At 44.9% G+C, this 21,612-nt stretch overlaps 1 protein-coding gene across 13 annotated transcripts in view; it reads left to right on the top strand.

Annotated features, from left to right (window-relative positions):
- The window catches only part of Atp10b (ATPase phospholipid transporting 10B (putative)), a 316,710-nt gene that overhangs the window by 259,216 nt on the left and 35,882 nt on the right, over nucleotides 1-21,612 (top strand). For 12 of the 13 annotated variants that reach the window (XR_012442621.1, XM_074057703.1, XM_074057705.1 and 9 more), the window contains 7 exons: nucleotides 1,843-1,970; nucleotides 3,426-3,678; nucleotides 4,939-5,177; nucleotides 12,943-13,134; nucleotides 14,510-15,110; nucleotides 17,384-17,493; nucleotides 19,236-19,362. Coding sequence is in view for 12 of the 13 variants with exons in the window: in XM_074057703.1 (XP_073913804.1) it covers nucleotides 1,843-1,970; nucleotides 3,426-3,678; nucleotides 4,939-5,177; nucleotides 12,943-13,134; nucleotides 14,510-15,110; nucleotides 17,384-17,493; nucleotides 19,236-19,362 (1,650 nt within the window). In the remaining variant the exon portion in view is untranslated. The remainder of the gene's footprint in view (nucleotides 1-1,842; nucleotides 1,971-3,425; nucleotides 3,679-4,938; nucleotides 5,178-12,942; nucleotides 13,135-14,509; nucleotides 15,111-17,383; nucleotides 17,494-19,235; nucleotides 19,363-21,612) is intronic. The other variant, XM_074057702.1, reaches the window with a different exon arrangement.

Below are 21,612 nucleotides of genomic sequence, written 5' to 3'. Positions count from 1 at the left end.
CCTACTGAAGACCCTGAGACTTGGTCTCCAAGATGGTGTGGCATTCTTCCCCAGTATTCTTCCCAGGGGTTCTCCTAGCACCCTAAGGAGGGTGGACCCCAGCTGTGAGGAGGACAATACCAAGAGGCAAAAGGAGCCCATCCCTGCCTCAGGCACCTCTGCCTGGGGATAGGTTTGTTGGGGCATGTCAGAGCTGACTGTACATTTGGGATCATCTCACTGGGTCTCCAGAGAGAGGAGATAAGTCCTAGGCAACCAGAATCAGCTTGGCAAACTCCCCAAAACAGGTCAGAATTCCATTCTATCTGAGAATAACAACTACACCCAACAGGGCTCAGATGGCACCTCATTTAAACTCAGAACTGGAGAAGGCAAAGGGTTCCCAATGGCCATGAGCTCCTTCTACTGTCCTTGCTGCATGTTTGCTTTGATTTCTCTTCTTTCTTTGCCCTCCCCTGGCCTTTCTCCTACCACTAACACCTGCCCAGGCTCAGGACTCCTTGAGTCATCGTCATCCTCCTTACAGCCTCTCTGGCGTCCTCAGTGTTCTCATTTTGCTCCTCTCAAGGCCAGGGCCCTTGCTCCATGCCATGTCATCTGATCTGTAGCATTACCTCCAAGGCCCAAGCCTGTAGGTCTCCTCCTTCTGCCACAGATGGAGACATTTGGCCTAACCTCCCAGGTGAGGAAGCATCTTTGGGTAGAGCAGTGTTCTGTATGCCTCCAACTCCCTGCAGTTCCTGCCCCGGAACCAAGAGCGTTGAACACATGTGGTTCCCATAATTACCCTCTGGTAGGCATTGTTAATCAACTGACAAGAACACCAAGGTTTCAAGGGCTCTATGGCAGGTGGATGCATCCATCGTGGGCAATGGGTGCTGCCACCTCCTTGGCAGATAAGGAAACCATTCAGTGGGCGTCTGCTATGGCCTCTCATTGCACTCCAGACTCTGACACAGCTCCTCTCAGGCCGTAGGCCACTTGTCCCTTTAGGTCAGGCTCCCTTACTTGGTAGGGAACTCCTTATGGACAAGGACAATGGATGATGCCATCTTGAATTAATAAATGTTAGCTGTGGGAAGGAAGAACAGGCAAACAAAGGCCAAGTGTGGTGGTTACACCTGTCATCCTAGTTACTTGAGAGGCAGGGGTGAGATGATTGAGGTTCAAGAACAGCCCAAGCAAAAACAAACAACTGGGTATGGTAGTACCTATCTGTAATCCTAATTAGGCAGGAAGTAGTGGGAGAGGATAGTTGTCTGAGGGAAGCCCCAAGAAAAAGCATGAGACTCTAGCTGAAAAACAACACAAAAAAAGGCTAGGAGTATGGCTCAAGTATTAGAGCACCTGCCTAGCAAGTGCAACGCCCTGAGTTCAAACCTCAGATACTGTCAAAAAAAAAAAAAGGCAAACAGAAAGATGAGTGGGTAGGTTGATGGATGAGTGGACAGATAAATGGAGGAAGAGGGGAGATGGAGGGACAGGTTTGTCAAGACTCCCTAACCAACTGCACACATGCCACCATACAAATAAAAAGAACACTTACCCTTTTCCTCTTTCCCATCATTATTTAATGAACTTGATGAAAATGTAAGTAACCCCCACACTATTCTCCTCTGGAGAACAGACTTGATGACCATCGATGGAAGGACTGAGGTATTGGGTTCACGAAGGACTGCCTTGGAGCTATGTGAATATACCCTCATATTCACGCAGAGCTGTGTCACAGGGAAGAAGGGTGGGTCCCTCTAAAGCACACCCTTGCCAGGAACAGGTCAAGGGCAGCCCACCTTGGGACTAAGTGGAGATTTTTGTTTCATGCCTCACTTTGCTTCTGCTCAGGTCACATACTCTGGAATGGGACCTTTAGAGAACACCCTCCCTTTGATGTGCCAGATGTTAACGGGGACTTCCTCCCTCGTGCCCTTGGGGGCTTCTACATGTTCCTCACAATGATCATCCTGCTCCAGGTAGGATACCTCCCTCATCCCTACAACTGACAGTCAGTGCTGACCCCAAGAAAAAAGTAACTAGGCAACGGTGAGGAGATGGCCATTGCTTTCTTTGGGGGTCTTTGAAACTATTCACACTGGAGGCAATGTCAGGACAGCCCTGCCTCATGGAGGGGTAGGAAAAATATTTATTAGGCTTTTCTATGTAAAAGTAAATTTGCAACAATGACACACATGTACCTGTCCCCTTGCCTGATTCGGACTAGGAATGACACTAAAGATCTGGGAACAAAGGAAGATCAAGTAACTACAGTACTCTCCAGCCCCACACATTGAAATGGAGCAAAAACACAAGTTAGTGTTTTGCATTTGTCAGACTGAGATGCAAAAGAAGAGACCACCAGCAAAATGTAAGGCAGTAAGGGATAAAGGATGGAATTTTTTTAATTGGCAGCCTCTGAAAGAAAGTAAAGTCTCTGGAAAGGTGAAAGAGTTTCAATTTTGCTTTAGTGAAGTTGCATCTATGTTAGATTTCTTACAGTGTTTGAGAGTGTTTCAATGCCATCTTGTTGGTGAACCATTTCCAAGCATTCAGTCATCTAGCAGAATAATCCTTTTTAAAATAATCTGAGCACACATCTCTTCTGTACAGAATCTGCCAGTAATTTCTTGTCTGCTCAGAGTGAAACCCGAAGTCCTTCCTGGAACCAACAAAGCTGAGTGATCTGAACCTTCACTCGCCCTGACCACATCTTGTAGCTACCTCTCTCCTCCTCCTCTCTCCTTCTCCTCCCTCAACATCCAAGGCCCGCCCATTATAACCCCCCAACCACCAATTCATTCCCCATAACTCTCCTCCTACAGATAGCTGCCTCACAGCTCACAGCCTCAAGTTCTTCATTCTGTCCAAAGGTCATGGTCTATGAAAGAGTCCCTCCCACCCATCATTCTCTACCCTCTTTAATTTTCTTTTCTCTCTTTTATGAGACATATCACCACCTGATTTGTACTTATTTACTGTCTCTGAAATGTGAGTTTTTCAAGGCCATGGGTTTGTTTCCGACATGTCCCATTTCCAACACTTAGAACAGCACCCAACACAGAGCAAGCTCTGAATAAATACCAGGTGTTGAATTGTTTGACATCAACAGTGGGTGGTAGCCCTCCTGGCACAGAGATCTGAGGGGATCAGAGATCCCCTAATATGGGATCAATAAACTTCCCATGTTTGCAACCAGTGGTGAGTATCTATCTTGTCCCAGACAGCCCAGGTTGAGCAAGGCCTGTCTCCATTTCAGAATTCCCTAAGAATTCAGTGGAGGCCTGAAGTCACTGACTTTCAATTTCTAAGAAAAAGTCCATCCTGTGAGCCAACTTCAGCTTTCCACAAAATGCCTTTGCTACCCTGTAGTGGGATCCGGGAGCAGGGACCACACTTGGTTTCTGACACCATGGGACTCTATCTCCCCTCAGGTGCTGATCCCGATCTCCTTGTATGTGTCCATTGAGCTGGTAAAGCTCGGGCAAGTATTCTTCCTGCACAGTGACCTTGACCTGTACGATGAAGAAACTGATTTGTCCATTCAGTGTCGAGCCCTCAACATCACAGAGGACCTGGGCCAGATCCAGTACATCTTCTCTGACAAGACAGGGACCCTGACAGAGAACAAGATGGTGTTCCGGCGTTGCACCATCATGGGCAGCGAATATTGTCACCAAGAAAACGGTACGAGAGCTCCAAAGGGCTTCCTTCCCTCTTTTTGAGGTTCTAAGGATTAAATTCTGGGTCTCACACTTGCTAGGCAAGCATTCCAACAACTGAACTATGCCCCTAGTCCTTTTGCTTTTAGTTTACTTTTCATATAGGGTCTCACTAACTTTTCCCCAGGCTGGCCTCCAGAGCTGGGATCCTCCTACCTCTGCCTCTTGAATAGTTGGGATTACAGACATGCATCATCACAACCAGCTCCTCCTTCCCTCTTTCTTAAAGGAAACACCCTGTTCTCCTAAGAGAATAGGAGGGGGAAAAAAAACACCATCCTGACTCTACCTAGAGGCTGTGTGGCAAATGTCTCCTGTATCCCGTGGTCATTCTTGTCACAGATCAGTGCTATCTTATTACCTGTAAGCTGTCATTGGTTTACAAAGTCTTAAGAGATCCCACATGACACCCCTCCAGTCGATATCTGTCTGGTAACTTACAACACAGGGTATTTACATCAGGAATGGACTGGGGACATATTTCAATTGTATGCCAGGCATACAGCCAAGATTTAGGAGTTTCTAATGCCACCTTACCTGACATGCCAGGATAAATCTAGATCTAGGTGCATGGTTAGAACTGACACAGCAAATGCCTTCCATGCTAACAGGGTCCCTTAGATTTTCACTAAGGCGATATTTAGATTTAGGAGATGGGGCTAAAAGATTCCTGAAGTATTATTTTGCATGCACTGAAAGTGGCCCATACACACACACACACACACACACACACACACACACACACACACACACACACACATGGGAAAAAACCTCAGGGGAGCAGCATTCATTCTTTTGGGCAAAAGGGATGAGGTAAGAGAAAGGAGATGTTACAGGTAGCCCCACCCTGTGCCATGCTGATAGTTTATCTTTCACGTGGAAGCTTCTTTCTCTTTTTAATAATAATGATAGCTAACATCATCAGTAGTTAGAGGAAGCTAATCACTTTCACACATTATGTCAGATCTTCTAAGCAATTCTATGAGTTAGATACTTTCTCAAACCCCTAAATGAGAAAACAGAGATACAAGTTAAGTCAAAGCTCTAAGTCACATAACTAGAAGATAGTAGAGCCAGGATTTGAACCTGTAGGACAGTCTCAGTAGCTCCCCTACCAATTTTCCATAGCAGCATAGACCCTTTCCATGTTTTTGCCCCATCCCCAATATCCAGCATCTCCCCAGTCATGGCCCAACCAAGGTGTGACAGGACTCTTTTCTTTCAGCCAAGCGACTGGAGACCCAAAAAGAGCTGGACTCGGACAGTGAAGAGTGGACCCAATATCAATGCCTGTCCTTCCCAGCCAGATGGGCACAGGGCCCAGCAATGATGAGAAGCCAAAGAGGTGCCCATCCTCTAAGGAGGAGCCAGAGTGTCCGAGTGCCCATGCAGGGCCACTCCCGACAAAGGTCTGTGGGGCGCCGTGAAAGCTCACAGCCCCCTGTGGCATTCAGCAGCTCTGTTGTAAGTCCCTGCCTCCCTCTTTGAATTGCAAGCGTCATATTGTAGGAGGGGAATGGAGAGGACCCTAGGGGGTGGAAGGGAAAAAACTGTATAAATCTTTAAGGACTCTTAAAATAGCAGCCCCAGGTCCTCATGCAAGCACATGGTATTTCATCAGTATACACAATTCAGGTTAATTTCAAATGTTCCGTGTTTAGAAATTGGGAGATTTCATCTGAACTTAGAGATTTCTTGCTTCTTTTAAAAATGGAATTGGAAACTGTTTCCACACTAAGGCAGTAACTGGCTTAAGGAGTCTGTGCGGCTCAGCCTGGGCATGCAGTCTTCATCACATTTCCCCTCCCCCACTACCCTCCTTCTCTCTTTATCCCCATCACAGAGCCCAGAGCAAGCAGCATTCTCATTATGCATGTTTTTCTAACTATATGGTTACGAGAAACAAGAAATATTTGTTATAGTGTTGAAAGACAAAAGAAAAAGCTTTGCGCATTTGAAGAAAAATGAGAGAGAATATATTTTTAGTGGAATTCAAAAATCGTAAATGGTTATAAAGCAAAAAAAAAAAAAAAACACCTATGTCAAAATTGCCAAGCCTACTTCATTCTCTTAGATTAGCTGTATGACCCATGTGGGCATTCAAGTTTGTGACTTTGGTCTGGGGCTTTTTGCATGGGGTCCCTTTAGATCTGACTCATTAGAACAGCTATCAGTGAACATTCAGGTAACAATGAAGACTTTGAGTTCATTCCCCAAGATTGCACAGCAGTCCCTACAAGTCAAGGCCAGAAGTGGGGTCTTCTGACTCCAGTCCTATTCCTCTTTCATCTACACATCCACTTTCTTCAGGGAATATGAAAACACATAGTTTAAAACCTTCTGCACTTGCAGAAAACACCGCAGGAGCCCCTACTATCCACATCCTAACAGATGGGCACTAAAGGGATTTTATTCCACGATTAGAAAACTAGATTTTTTAAATGATCCTTGTGGTCAATCTTTTTCTAGTCTTTAATTTCTGCCATGATACACACACACACACACAAAAAAAAATAACTATTTGTATTTAACGTTTTGGGCAATCATAGTATATATTGATTGTAAATGTCAGATTATTTTACCCTAACATGATATCAAAAGCATTATCCATATTACTACCCAGTATTCATAACCCAGGACTGGCATTCCTACTGTGCCAAAGAAGAAATGCGACGAATCTAACTTTGGTAAACACACAGCTAACTCTCTTCTCTTACATCCTGCATAGGAACACAGCAGTGATAAACAGGACAGTGTGTTAGGACGTATGGTCCTCCCACACACCCAAGAGAAGTGATCCTTCCATGTCTTGGAAAGATTGTTGTGGTTATTCTTTTTTCTTTTTGTTCTTTGCAAGTAATAGAACAACAGGTCAAGTCCATTATCACATCTTTCTCTTCTTTAATTCTGTCCCCTCTTCCCCCAACTCTTTACCTAAATATTTTTAAAGAAATTCAATGAATCCTCATTCAATGTAGATTCTGTGTGTCTTTTGGCACCTTGCTGGGTGTGGGGGATGTGTACATGTATCAACTGACTACCCCCTATCCAGCCTCTCATGTCATAGCAACTCTAAACAAGACAGTAGAGATTTTATTATTTTAGAAACAGGGTTTGCTCTGTTGCCCAGGGTGGTCTCCAACTCCTGGGCTCAAGTGTTCCTGTATCAATTTGATGCAGAACCCTTAGCTAATGGCTGGTGCACAGGACATAATAACCCCTCAGCTCCCTCCTGATCCTGGATTTCACCATCACTTTGTCCATTTGCCAATTTCAAAGACAAGTCCCAAGTTCACTGAGGAGCAATAAGGAAACTGACACATGAATTAAGACTCAGTTCTTGTCACATGTGAGGTGGGGATGGTGACGTGTTCTCTTTATGAACAACTAAGAATGCTGGTGTAGAGTAGGTTGCTTGAAAATTTGAGGGCTTGGCAAGACAAGGTGATTTATGCTGCCTCATAAGGCTCTGGTGTGGCCTCGAAACATCTCAGGCTGGCGTCAAGTCCTGGAAGTAGTCCCTGGAAACTTCTGTGGCAGCCCCTGGTGGCTCTTTGGGTGTCACCCCCATCCACTCATGGCAGGACCCTGAGCTTTCTCCTCTTCCACCTGCCTTATGTACCTTGTTCCACCTGCCCATCTGGCACCCAGTCTGGTTTGATAAACTCTCACAACCACCCCTCCTTCACCTTTCCTTTGTGACCTTGCCTCTGAACCACCCAGGGTGCCAGGTCTTGCCACCTCATTCTCAGGAAGCCAACTGTTGGTTTCCTTGGCCTTCGCTCTAAACCAAAAATAAAACAAGAATCAAAAGGAACAACAACCAAAGCTGGGTTTTCTTTGACTATCAAAAATAAGGACGTATCAGTGATTATCTCCTAATTGCCTGCTGTAAAACCTGTGGTTTTTAAGGTGGGTGATAGACTTATGAAAATGGTGAGCACTCAGCCAATGTTTAATAGCACTGACAGATGGAAAATAAAATCCCTTCTTTTTTCCTGATCTGTAAGCAGTCAAGATTTGGGCAGAGTCTTGTTTAGAAGAGCCACTTCAGAATGTTTTCCAGAACCACCAAATCAAAGAATATCTTCCCAATCGTGGAATTTATGGCAGGTGCCTCCAATCTTCTCCACTACTCCTTCTGTGGCCACATCTCCCACTACTCCAAGAATACAGAAGACTGGAGGGAAGGAGGTGTCACTGGCCCTCTGCCTCCTTTCCTTCACTGTGTCCTTTCTTCCTTTCTTTGGAAATGACTCATGCAGCACACAGGTCTGCTACAGATTGGAGGAACAGCCCACATATACACACTCCCACTGTAAGGTTAGATAAGAGGCCTGATTTAATTAGCCAAGTACAGAAATCTTTGTGGGAGATAGTGACCATGCAGGGCAAGACAAATGAGTCCTGTTCAAATTGTGCTTCTCTTGGACCCCAGGGTCCCTTCCCCAGAGGGAAAGGGGGACACAGAGCCACAGTGGCACTGCTCACAAGAAGTAGAGTCTGACAAGATCTGGAAAAGGCCCCTCTTATGTGTGCACACTGAACTTTCCCTGGACTTCTGTTGCATTTGAGAAACACTTGTCCTAACAATCCATGTGCTATTTAAGTGAATGTTAAACAACATTGGGCTTTCCCAGTTCTTCATCCAAACTAAATATCATCAGGACAGGCCACTGCTTTGGACAGGGCAAAATCATCACTACCTTGAGCAATATTTTAGCTTTCAACTCTCAGCAACCAGGAAAGTCTGTTTCATACTATTAATACAACCATATGGTCAAGTATTTAAAGAAAATCAAAGGCCAAATGGTAAAAAGGAAGTGTCTCCCTCCTCTGTCCCCCCACAACCCAGAGACAACTGACAGCAGCAGCTGCCTGTGCCTCCCTCACCCAAGGACCTTTCCTACAGGGAAGAATTCCTACCCAATGTACACATGACCTTGACTTTCACCCAGAAGGAAGTATAGCCTATAGAGTTTCAGACTTGACCTCCTTTAAAAACTTTAATCTTAGAGAATGTTTCCTATATATAGTCAAATGGGTAGAAATTCAGGGGAGAACTACCTTATTCTTTTAATGGCTATGGACGGTTGAGACACTATGTGTCTACACGTGTATATGAGTTAGTTCTTACAGCATAAATACTAAATTGAGAAATCTGTGCATTTTTTTACTTGAATTTTTCCCAAGATGTTGGACCAGTTGAGACACCAACAACAAACAGGATAGAAGGATCTACTTCCTCCCACCTCTGCTAATTCTATATGTGGTCAGTGTCGACATTTCTTTAGAAAAGACTTTCATTTGTTTGGCAAGTTGGTCAGTCAACAAATACTCAGTAAACATTTACTATAGGCCATATACTGTGGTAGATAAGGGCAGTGCCCTTAATTTCAGGAGCTTATAGCCACTGAAGGAGCAAGTGGAACACCAGTGACTGTGTCTCAGTGCTCTCTATGCTTGGACAAAACTTACAAATGTATAATAAGAGTTCGGCAGAGGGGCAGCTGCAGCCTACTGGTGGCATCAGGGCTCCTTCCTGGAAGAGGAGCACCTGAGCTGACTTTGAGGCAAGATTAAAATTTAACCAGAGGACCAAGAAGACCACCTAGTGGGGAGGGGCAAGGAGTGCATATTGTTGCAGGAGAAAATACACGTGAGCAAAAAGAAGCATTTGGACTTCTCAGAAGTATCTGGAATGAGTGTAAAGGAGGGATGGAGACATGGAAGGAGCTGTGCCATAAAGGATTGACTTCCAAGCCTACGTGCTGGGCAGTCCTCATTTCCACCAACTTGGGTAGTTCCTATAGTTACAAGCAGCACCCAATCAGATGACAGTTCCAGTGTGAACTTGGTGACTCATAAGAACTGAGAAATGAACAGAGTGGAGCGTGACCTACTTTTTCCCAGTCTTCAGTGTAGGAACATATCCCATCCAGAAAGGAAGTGGAACCAATAGGCAGACCCTTGCTGTGATCCCCAAACCAGGAACACAAACACCCTCTAGCAGCATGTTAAAAATGGAGCTCAGGTTCCCTTCCAGATCTGATGAATTCAAATCTCCCCTTTAATAAGATGCCCCATTGATTTGTGTGTGCCTTATAGTTTGGGAAGTGCTGACCCCGTGTACAGGGACTCAGGCTTTGGCATCAGGAGAACTAGATTCAAGGCCCAAAACATTATTTGTGACTTTGTGACCTTGGACAAATTACTTAGCTCCAGTGAGCCTCACTTGCCTCATAATTAAAATGGGAAATGACAGTCACTACATCAACACTGTTAGCCATGATTACGTGGTACACGTGAACACGTTTAGCAAAGGACCTGCCCTTGTGATCCTTTTGTCAATAACTGTAATCTAATGATAATAAGACTTGCATGTGAGCTCTGAGGTCACCTTCCTTGAAGGGGATTTGTGTGGGCTTTAGGTGTTCTAGAATAGAAGGGAACCGGTTGCATTTGAGTATTCGGCTGCCACAAAGCTCTGGTGACCCCTTTGAATTTATGTTTGTTTTCCCTCAGAAAGCAAGACTGATTAAGGTGGTGGTATATGGTAGATGGACTTCATATATCTATATAAAACTTAACCAAGAAGCCTCTTGCAACTGCTTTCAGTGGAGCAGGGAGGGGCTTGAGGGGAGAGATGATGAGGATAGTGTAACTAATGTACAATATAAGTCTGATCAGAACTGTCACTATGAATCCCCCCTTGTGCAACAAATATAGCCTAATAAAAAATTTATAAAAAGAAAACAAGACTGGCCAAGGGGCTAAAGACAGAGGAGCTGCCTTTTTCTAAGTGCACTTAGGGCCAAGTTCCTAAATGTTAATGGACCACACAGGAAACCAGTCGGCTAAAGCAAAAGAAGCCCTGAGGACCCTTGCCATGTGGAGGAAGGTATGCAGTGACTGGATAAAGGTGAACTGACATCTACTCCTGGCACATGTAGACTGGGTGTGCTTCCAGGAAAGAGAGGTAGGCCCTTCATGGAGGAACCTTTTGTTAACACATTACAATATGATTGAGTGGAAGTAAATTAAAGAATAGTTTTAATGAAGAAATATCAAGAGTTAATCAGTGGTGAGGCAGAGAAGTATACCAGAAAGGAGTCAATCAACAAATGTTTTATACAACTGTGATCTGCCAGGCCCCGGGGACACATCAGAGATGATCTCTGTCCTCGTGGCACTGGAGTGTAAACCAACATGGAGTGAATAACTGATTTTGTCATGGTGACCATGTGGAAATGCATAATACACAGCTTGGAGCCAAGCAGTGCATTGTCAGACGCAGGCAGGTGGAGGGAAAGCTGTCCTAGTTCTGACCCTGACTCAAAGCATGAGCTCAAGTTCCCACCCCTCCTCTCTGGTTCTGTTTCATCATCAGGAAGATCGAGGACTTGGCTTTGATGGCCTCCAAGTTTATTCCCCACATCTAGGTATCAGTGGTGAGGTTTAACAGCTTCCCATTCATGTTACTCACCTACCCCCAAAAGAAATCTCTTTTCTGGAAAAAGACTACCACAGTACTCTTTATAATCCCATAGCCTGTCCACAGAACCCATTCATTGTGTCTGGGATGTCAAATGCTGGCTGTCAGCAAGTCCCAAAGGCCACTCCCTTCTTCTAGAGAATCTTGCCTAGTACAGGAGTTAAGAGCAGGAATTCTAGAGTCAGACGATCTGGAAGCAAGGGAGTTGCAGATGGTCACACCAACTGTGTGACCTTGGGTAAGACACTTAACTTCCATGGGCATGAGTTTCCTCATCTGAAACACAGAAGTAACTGTAGGATAACAGCACCCCTAGATAACGGTACTGCATGGATGTAACGGATGTACTTGGTACATAAGAAGCATAACGTGGATACGAGATTGCAGTGTTATCAGAAATGGGCTCAGAGCTTTTGGGGTGGGGTTAGTGAGCTGATGAGAGGCTGGACCCGGGAATCTGGTTGCAGGAGTTTGCTGTGGAACTCTAATGAACTACCGTCCCATAACCACAGGCAGGGAGACCTACATTAGCAATCCAGAGATCTGAGCTCTGATTCTGGCTTTACACTGACTCACTGGCAACATTGGTCAAATCAGCCCATCTTTCTGGTTTTGGTTAAGATGGTATTAGTTTCATCTCAACTTGGTACTGTGAGAATCCCAGGGGCCACATAATGGCGTTGTGTGGGAAGGTAGGAGGAGCTGTGTAAAGGTGAGCTCCCATTATGAATGCTGTACTCAAAGGCAAAAAAGGATGAATGATGCCTATTCCAAAGGGATGGTTCAAATGGAAACGTCTACAAAGATGTGGAACATTGGAGACCTAGGAGTCAGATCCAGTTCGGAGAGTAAAGCACACAAACAAGCAAACAGCACAGGTCTGTTATCTCTGCTTTATTCTGAAACATCAGGGTACTTGGTACAGACACCAGCAATGGAGCATTTCACCAGGTAAAGCAGCATCTTGCTTTAGGTTCAGTACAACTAGCCAGATCCACAGCTCCTACCATCCCAGGTCCTCAGCTGTGCCTTGGCCCACTTCCCTCATTTACCTTACGTGCCTGTGGATACTCTCAGTTCAAGAACTTGTGATTATGGCTCAGAAAAAAAAAATCATTGTGAGCTGGATAAAAATCTCATGGACACATGACACTTCTCATGGTAACTGATGTGTGGATAAGATTTTGGTGGATGGTAGAGGATTTTTCAAAGTGGGATCAATGGCACAAAAAGAGAACTTACCTTTCAGAACTCAGCAAAGGAACCACAAGACTGAGTGGTCGTGGGAGTAAAAAGTAAAGGTGTAAACTGTGAAAGAATCTAGATCCCAGATGAACTGATCAAGCTAACAGCGGAGAGCTGGAGACTTGCTGAAATCAAGAGTGCCATGGAGGGAAGTGAAGTGTTAGGAATGTGAAGGGTGTGAGAAAGAGAGATGAGAGACAGCAACACTGGCTGGCGCAGAAATGCAAGATGGAAGGTTTAATGGTCTGAGCATGGCTGAAAACAGCAGAACTGGGAAAGAAATGGTGAGAAGACACTGGGAAAGAAGAACTTCCAGGGCCTGGTAGCTGATGGATATGTGGAGTTGATTGACAGGGAGGAATCAATAAAAACAGCAGTGATCAGGACCATGAGAGAGAGAAATGTTTGAGACTGCAAAGTATCTCCTGGAAGGGACTTCCCCTCCCAATCCCTTCAGGAAAGACTCTCATGAAGGCCTTTCTCTTCCAGGAAAAAGATGTGACTCCAGATAAGAACCTTCTGACCAAGGTGCGAGACTCTGCTTTGTGGCTGGAGACCTCATCAGATGCCAGACCTGCCAAGCCTTCCCACTCCACTACCTCCTCAATTGCTGACTTCTTTCTTGCCCTAACCATCTGCAACTCCGTCATGGTGTCCACCACCACTGAGCCCAGACAGAGGGTAAGGATGGGCTGGGGGTGGAGGGGAAAGGAGGTAGGGAAGCAGAGGCGGAGGGGCAAAGAGAGAAGCCTTGATGAAAGACATGATCCTTGAGTCCTAGCCACACTGTCACCATTCCATCACTGTGAGGCCTGAACAGGTGCCTTATCCTTTCTGGGTCTGTCTCCATTTTTTTAAAAATGAGCTGTCCGTGCAACTTTCAAATTTTGTCAATGCCTACAGAGTAGATATTAAGTCAATGTGTACTAAGCCTTTGCCTATGTGCCAAGCCCCATCCTAAGGACTTTATCTCCATTCCCACTCAATCCTCACAACCCCAAAACTCTGAGATATGTTTTTGGATTTAAACGGTGAAGAAATGGTGAGTCTGAGAACTTGAGTGACTTTAAGTAAGGGAGTATGGTTAATACAACAGAAACCATCTGTATGACTCCATTATGGTTCCCAATACTATCAAGTCACATTGGTCCCTGCCTTAATATAGGAGTTAACAATTAAACTGTGTGCAATGTTCTTCCCACAGAAATAATGTACATGAATGGTCATTAATGGGAAGTTAGACTTGTCTTCAGTTATCTACAAACTCAGTCAAGCTCCCTTGTTGAGTCACTGGCAAGAATTCCTAGGTGGTACAATTTTGTGGCTATAAAATCAAGAAAAGAGGGCACAAAACCACAACCTCTCCTTAGTATACCCAGATTCCAAATCACCCTGAAAAGTCACTTTAGCAACAGAAAAGTCACCAGGTAATAGGAAGTTTTCAAGAGAGATTTGAGAGGCAGTTGGCAGTACTTGAGAAATTAACTAGTTTTGAAGAGGCAAGAAATACCATTTTGGAAAAGACAGCCCCTAACTTTCAACTTCCATGTTACAGAGGATGCTTACATTGGCAGACAGTTCAGGAATCCAATCTCTGAAATTAGGCAGATCCAGATCTGAGTCCTACTTACACATGGAGATCATAGTCAATTGATTTACCTTCTTGGTGCCTCAGTTCTCCACATATTGATGGTATCCTGCAAAGTTTGGGGAAGATGAAATGAGGTACTTCACACAATGATAAAACAGAAAAGGTTATGGTCAGAGTTCAGAGGATGTGAACTCTCATCGCAAGTTATACGTTCTTGTCTTTCCTTGGACCATGAGCAGAGTAGGATGCTCAGAAAATAGAGGAAGATGAGCGCTATGGACCTTAGAGTGTTCCTCACTTTATGGCTGGGTAATCTGCAGCTCACAGAGGGGAGGAGACTTGCCAAGATAACAGAAGCCCAAAGAATCCATTTACTGCAAAACTGCCTTCACCTTCATAGTCTGCATAAAATAGCTTGATATTATTTCCCAAGTTTAATATTGAACTTCCCTCCTTCGAGCACAGGTCACCATCCCACCCTCCAACAAGGCTCTGGGGACATCGCTGGAAAAGATTCAACACTTGTTCCAGAGGCTGAAGCTCTTGAGCCTGAGCCAGTCCTTCTCATCCACTGCACCTTCTGATGCAGACCTGGGGGAGAGTTTGGAGCCCAATGTGCCCACCATGGACTCAGATGAGAAAGATGACACATCCGTGGGCAGTGGAGAGTGCTCCACTGATGGTGGCTACCGGAGCAGCATATGGGAGCAGGGTGACATTCTGGGCTCTGACTCAGGTGCTTCCTTGGAGGAGGGGCTGGAGACCCCAGTTCTTGGCCTGGCTGGACCTGAGCTCTGTTACGAGGCCGAGAGCCCTGACGAAGCAGCCCTGGTGCATGCTGCCCATGCCTACAGCTTCACGCTGGTGTCCCGGACGCCCGAGCAGGTGACAGTACGCCTGCCCCAGGGCACCTGCCTCACTTTTGACCTCCTCTTCACCCTGGGTTTCGACTCTGTCAGGAAGAGGATGTCCGTGGTGGTGAGGCACCCACTGACTGGTGAGATCATCGTCTACACCAAGGGCGCTGACTCAGTCATCATGGACCTACTGGAAGACCCAGCCTGTGGTAAGTCCTGCCTTCCTAGGCTCAGAAACAGGCTGTGTAGCCTGACAGGCAGTGTGGAGTGGTAGTGCAAAGCTCAATTTATACTGTCCCCTATCCAGTGAGTCCCAAACTGGACTGTAACCCATAAGATGCTCTTAAAGAAAGGTCCTTAAAACAGACTGCATCTTACATGACTTTGACCTGAGCATCAGAATGCTCACTTGCATACTAGAGACTGTAGTCTTCCAGTAGAGAAGCCCCTTTCACTTCACTTATCCCAGTTTCCAGTTTTCCAAACACATTTAAACGTGTATTATTGCCACCCAATTTTCTTTACATCCCAACATCCATTAACTGAACCGTAGACCATGCATGGTCCTAGCTTTTCACTTTGGAGCGAAGTCAATGTAACACAGGAAAAAGTTCCTGAGGAAGAGATAACATGGTTCACTAGCATGAAATCCTGAGCCCAGGTATCCCAAATCCAAGTTCATTGCTCTATTCCTGCTGCCAGAGTTCTGCACTGGGCTCAATTCACTCTGGGAAGCCTCTAGTGGCCCTTTTCATCATCCTTTTTCCCCAGTCTCCCCCAGATGGACTGAGCCAGAAAAATGTTCCAAAGTCTCTGCATATCAGTGTCCAATTTTGGAGCAGCATGAGTTAGTGTGCAGCCACCTCCTGGTTGCTAACAAGGAGAAGACAGTTATGGGGCTGTGATTCTCCCAGGATGGTAGATGCCAGCCAAGCTTTAGAATCGCCCAGGCAGCCCTATGCCTCCTGCATTGTCAGCTGTGGATCAAAGCCAGGAGCTGCACGGGGATTGATGCATGTTTAGAATGGGAAGGGAGCTAATTAGTTCTCTTCATCCTCACGTTCTGGCAGACAGTGAATTCGGTGCTTCTCAGCCAGGAGACCCGTGGCTCTCCATCTCTGGCAACAGCCATCCAAGTTGCCCTGGAGATGTTTATCCCTTCTTCATCAGATTGCACAAGGGACTGGAGATGCTCCCCATAAAAGATCCACGTACAATGTTACTTTGAAAGGAGTGGGAGTGGAGGGAATCCCCCTAGCTTTAATGTATTTACAGAGTTTGAATACTCAATTTGACCCTGAGGCTCTTGGCAGCCTGAGCAAAAAAATTTAATTCAGCGGCTCAAATGTGGAGGACCAAAGGGTTCATCTCAGAAACTTTGGAAATAAAATCTTGTTAATAGTGTTGATAAGAAAATGTGAAAGTGAAGATTGTGCTTAAGGCACCTGAACAATGGGAAAGTAATATTTGGAAGGATTTTTATATTGTATAAAAATAGCCTTGGAGAAATGTGATGGAAAAAAAAAATCAGAGCTCTTCTGGGTTTCTTTACACTCATCTCACTGTTAGAAATTAGGTTTTCAGTTTTGTATTGTATGCAGTGATGAGTGAGAGGTACAGATTCTGTTCACTCCTTAGGACCTCTAAAAGTCTCTCTCTACCCAGCCCAGGTAAAGAAGGATTCTGAGGATTTTTTCCAAGTTTGGCTTTACAGAGAGTTGCTATTAATAAGTGATACCTGTGGCAGGTTTAGCTAAAGACGTGATGGCATCAGTCCTGCCCCACAGCAGCCAACTCAAGGCTTAAAAATCCCTTCTTATCTGCTAGTGAAAAACACTGGAATTTCAAGGGAGAAAACATATTACTTCTGAAAAAATGTATTGTGTATAACTTGAGAAGAGAGAATTTTACTGCATCACTTTGAAATATTTTTCACACTAAATTTACAGAAAATGTAAACTATTTTTTTCTAAGACCATCTCTTACAGAGCTAATGAGATCTAGCCTTGTAGCTGTCTCGGGACTGAGTTGGTGCAAGAACTAAAGCAGGTGACAGAGGGTAATGACTGGTCTAAGTCTTAGAGAATAGTTTCTGAAACCATTTGGTCATCCAGGACTAAGCTGGCAACAGGGAAAATACCTTAGGTAACAATGAAGATTTAGACTTCCCTGATTCAGTAAGGCTGAGATTCTCTATTATTTGATGAATTTCCTACATGAATGTCAGGCAAGAAGATATCCTGGCCTCCTCCCTTTCTGTTTAAATAGCATTTTTTTCTAGCCAGGTTTTTGACAAGATGTAGAGAACAGACAGCATAAGGAGTCCTGGAATTATCATCTTCCAGGGAAGCCCAGAGAGTTCATTCATGTTCCCAGGGAGGGTTCTAAAGGAAACCCCCTCCTCTAAAGCAGTCAGTTGGGAAGTCCCCAGAGTGCTAAGCGTGTGTACAGGGCTTCATGGGAAATGATGACTATTTGACAGTGACTGACATTAATGTGGAAAAGAAGCTGAAGAAAATCCAAGCCCGGACCCAAAAACACCTGGACCTGTATGCAAGAGATGGTCTACGAACCTTATGCATTGCCAAAAAGGTAAGAGAAAATTCCTCATCTGGAGGCCTGCTCCTGTCATCAGGGACTGGAATGGCCCTAAACCTGCTTTGATCTTTGTCTTTATAAAATACCCTAGTGTGGGTTGTTTTAATATTTTCAATATTAGCTATTCTGACTTGCCACAAGACTATGACTTTGAAAAGTTTGAAACCAAAATCTGGTCAAGATGCCCTATCAGTGTGGTTTTATCATTCTCTGCTTTTCGGTGGAATGGGTTAGGAAAACTTTAGGTACTTCGTAATTTTAACATTATAATTTTTCCTTTTAAATTTGCATTATTTGCCTGAATTTAAATTGGGGAGCTTTTATGTGTTCACATAAAAATCTAGATTTCTGGTTTCTCTTGAGAATTCAGAGCATCTGGCCAACTGGGGCTCCACTGAATGGTAGCAATCAGCTACAAACCATGTGACAGCTGATCCCTTTGATGAGGGCTACGGGGTGCATGCAGCTGTGCCCTGCTATCGGCCCAGCTCTGGTCATGTAGATTACCCACAATCTAGTAGGAGTGCCTCGAGGAGCACACATTTCTAGGTGGCTAGAAGTGGTTCCCTCCATAAATACCAGGGCTCTTCATCGTTTGTGTTGGTTAGTGCTGCATAGAGATTAAGAGTGCTTGCTCACCTGGCTACGAGTGCTAATCTCACCACTTTTAGATGCATTTTCCTCACCTGTCTGAGTTTTATCTGCAAAATAGTGCTAGTACTCCCCTGTCTCATACAACTAACACATGTGCAGTGCTTACTCATGTATATTCTGTCTCCTCTAACAGACGGTTCATTCCTCAAATGGCCTGTGTCCCATTGGTTTTGGTGGGACTGGGGTTTGAACTTGGACCACGTAAGCCACACCTCCAGTCCATTTTGCTTTTGTTATTTTGGAGATGCAGGTCTTGTGAACTCTGGCCAGGCTGGTCTCAAACCATAATCCTCCTGATCTCAGCCTCCCAAGTAGCTTAGTTTTCTATATAGTACCATGCAGAGAGACTCAAGGAATATTTGGTCCTTACACAAAAGAACCAGTTTTAAGAAAACTACTACAGAATGCATGCAATGTCAGCAGAAGTCTCTAACCACCCTGAGGGGCTCCAAGGAAGAGACATGGTGCCTCTGCGTGTTTAACGCCATGCCTGACCAAGTGTCTCCAGGCTATGCAAAATATGGCTGCTGGCTTTCTTTCTAGCTTCCTCTGGGCCTTCTGGCCTTGTATTCTAGTCTCCCGCTTTCTAATGTATTCAAGGAGTAGAAAGAAGGCCTACGCTTGCTCTTTGCACAACTGCCCTTTCTCATCATTAGGTCTTAGCTTGCAGGTAAAAAACATTCGACAGTAAGCAGCCCCCTTCTGCACAGTTGTTCTCATTCCCCACTGTAGTTCATGATGTCATCCTTTTTATTATCTGCACTGCACTCCTTGAACTAATCTAGTCTTTCATTTTCTTGGCTAATGTCTCACCCTCCACCAGCATACAAGCCCAGGGACTTTGTCTTGATCATATCCAGTGCCCCGAACACAGTAGGGACTCAACATTTGGTGATAGTGGAACATAAGGATTAATCTTTCATTGATTTATGCATTTGAAAACTCCCAACTGAGAAGTTCCCAGCAAATTATGTAATTAAATTCAAATAGGCCCACAGGAAGGCCCCACAGATGGGGAAAGGGGAGGAACTACATGTGCTGACCCACCCAAGGTTGTTAGCAGGTCTCTTCCTGTCCCATAGGTCGTAAGTGAAGAGGACTTCCAGAGATGGGTCAGTTTCCGACGTGAGGCTGAGGCAGCTCTGGACAACCGAGATGAGCTTCTAATGGAGACAGCACAGCACCTGGAAAATCAACTCACCTTACTCGGTAGCTAAAAATAAGCCATCATTACAGGAAAAAGAAGAATGGTATAAGATAGGGACTTCTTGGCCCTGATTCTGACAGTACTACAAATTTGTCTCAATTAGCAGCCTTCCCTAGGTGCCCTCCCAGATACTTGGCGTAAGTGGGGCTTGCCTGCACTCCCTGCTGGAGGAAGCCTGTGAGTTCGACTTTCTCCAACAGCACTCTCCTCTGTCCACTCACATGTCTGCTGGACACCTATGTGCCCAGTAGCATGCTAGCCTTTGCAGCTCCAACAGGAAATAAGAGCTCTTCTGCCTTCCCAGAGCTCAGAGTCTAGCCAGGACACTGGATGATGATAAGGCAAGTAATTTCATCCCTCAGAAAGTGAGGAGAGCTGAAGTGGAAAATAAACCAGATGGGACACGAGCGCTAACTGAAAGGAAAGATGAGCTGATCAGGCAAGGAGGCAGAGAGAGGGACCCAAGGGAAAGCTGCAACAGAGATCTGTGTGGCTGGACCATAGAGTAGGGGGAAGAATTGATGGAAGGTGAGAGAGGTCAAAGCGACCCAAATTATAAAAAGGGCTGGGTAAATCATATGCTAAGCATTTGGAGAGGGAAGGAAGAACATTACAAAAGTCACCCTGGCTGCTGCTACATGGAGGTGGATTGTTATGCTGAGGTCAAGGTGAAAAGCACTGTTAAGAGACAGGTCAGATTTTGCAAAGGACAAAAGGGAAGGCTTTGTTTATCACCATTTACTATCCTCACTCTTGAGAAGAAGGTCTTGGTATGGTAATGCCCATGTCTTTGATCACTCCAAGAGCCACTGGGATGGAAGACCAGCTGAAAGAGTGCAGGAAAGAATCAGTAGCAAGCACTGACCACATAGCAAAAAGCCATCTCTCATCTTAGGGAAGATAAGGGTCAAGTTCTCACCCTATCATGACCTTGCTGTGTGCTCGGCACATTGTCCCTGCATCTTAACTACTACTGTGGATAAGCCATACCCCTCAGGTGCCCAGCCAGGTAGAAGTCCAAAGAAAAAGACAGTGATGTCTTCACATATAAAAGGTAGGAGGAGAGAATTTGGCTATCTCCTTTGGCCTTTTGTTCCCTGTGTCTCAGCTGCAGAGACCTTTGCTTGCTGCTTCCGAAGTCCCTTCTTCAAAGCTACGCACAAGAATCATATTAACAAGAGCCAGAGGGCAGCACAGCCAGACAACTCTATCCACCACCCAAGACCACCAGAAGTCACCCCATTAGGGTGCCTAGCTACCTTCTCACCACTCATAGGCTTGTATGGCTTCAAGTAAGCACTCTAGTCTCGGCTGGTGTTAGTGAAAGAGAACTCAGTGTCAGAGCCTGTCAGCTTCCCCTGGCTAGGACAGGCGTTCACAGCTTTCCTGTCTTCTCTTTCGCACAAATATGTTTTTTCTCATCTCTCCTTCACTTCACTCTGACTCATTGTACTACAAATAAGCATCAGAATCTCACCTTGCAAGCTAAACCTTGGAGGGAAAGATGAGATCAACTCAGCAATCACTTTTCCTCAGGTTGTTTACCGGATGTTTGGATCTGAAATACAAAACAGGCACATTTTAGGACAGAGATTCTTTTCTCTCCCTTGAGGTGACTTGAAGAAAGATTTTCTCTTGCCACCAAGAATGCTGCATTGCTAAGCCTCCAAATATGATATGATCTTTTCAATATGCATCCAATGTAACAATTTTGCCAGCCTATTATCACTCTGGATTATTAAAAGAAACAAAATGCCTTACTCCTGCCCAGAGTGAAATGGGTAGCCATTAGTCTCTATCCTGAAATGCATCTGAATTTGAATGAAGATTTATTTTTGCTTAATCACTTAGCAACTATTCAATATTTGGGAGAACATGTTCACCAGGGTTCATGCAAAGCTTGAGATCATTCAAAACTTACAGCGTCCACATGCTTAATTCTCTCCAAGAATATTGGTACAAAAATGAGTCCCTATTAATTCTGCTGTGATCAGTTGCAGAGCTAAGATTTCAGTCTCTCTTCTCTCTATTCTGCCACTACACCAGTCCAGCTCTCCTCTGCAATTCCACTTGGCCTCCTAAGTAGCTGTTAGCCCTGAATCTCACCTTGCTTCCTCCAGTCTCCAATAAGTTCTCAAGAACAATCTTAAAACACAAAACTGACCCTCTCCAACTTAACACACTTTAGTATTTTTTTCCTACCAAATACATTGCAAATCTCTCAAGGCCTTAATGAGGCTGTGTGTGACCCA

Source organism: Castor canadensis, chromosome 16, assembly GCF_047511655.1.
Source record: "Castor canadensis chromosome 16, mCasCan1.hap1v2, whole genome shotgun sequence".
Classification (NCBI taxonomy): domain Eukaryota; kingdom Metazoa; phylum Chordata; class Mammalia; order Rodentia; family Castoridae; genus Castor; species Castor canadensis.
The sequence above is the reverse complement of the archived record's forward strand: the minus strand, read 5'-3'. Positions and strand labels throughout refer to the sequence as shown.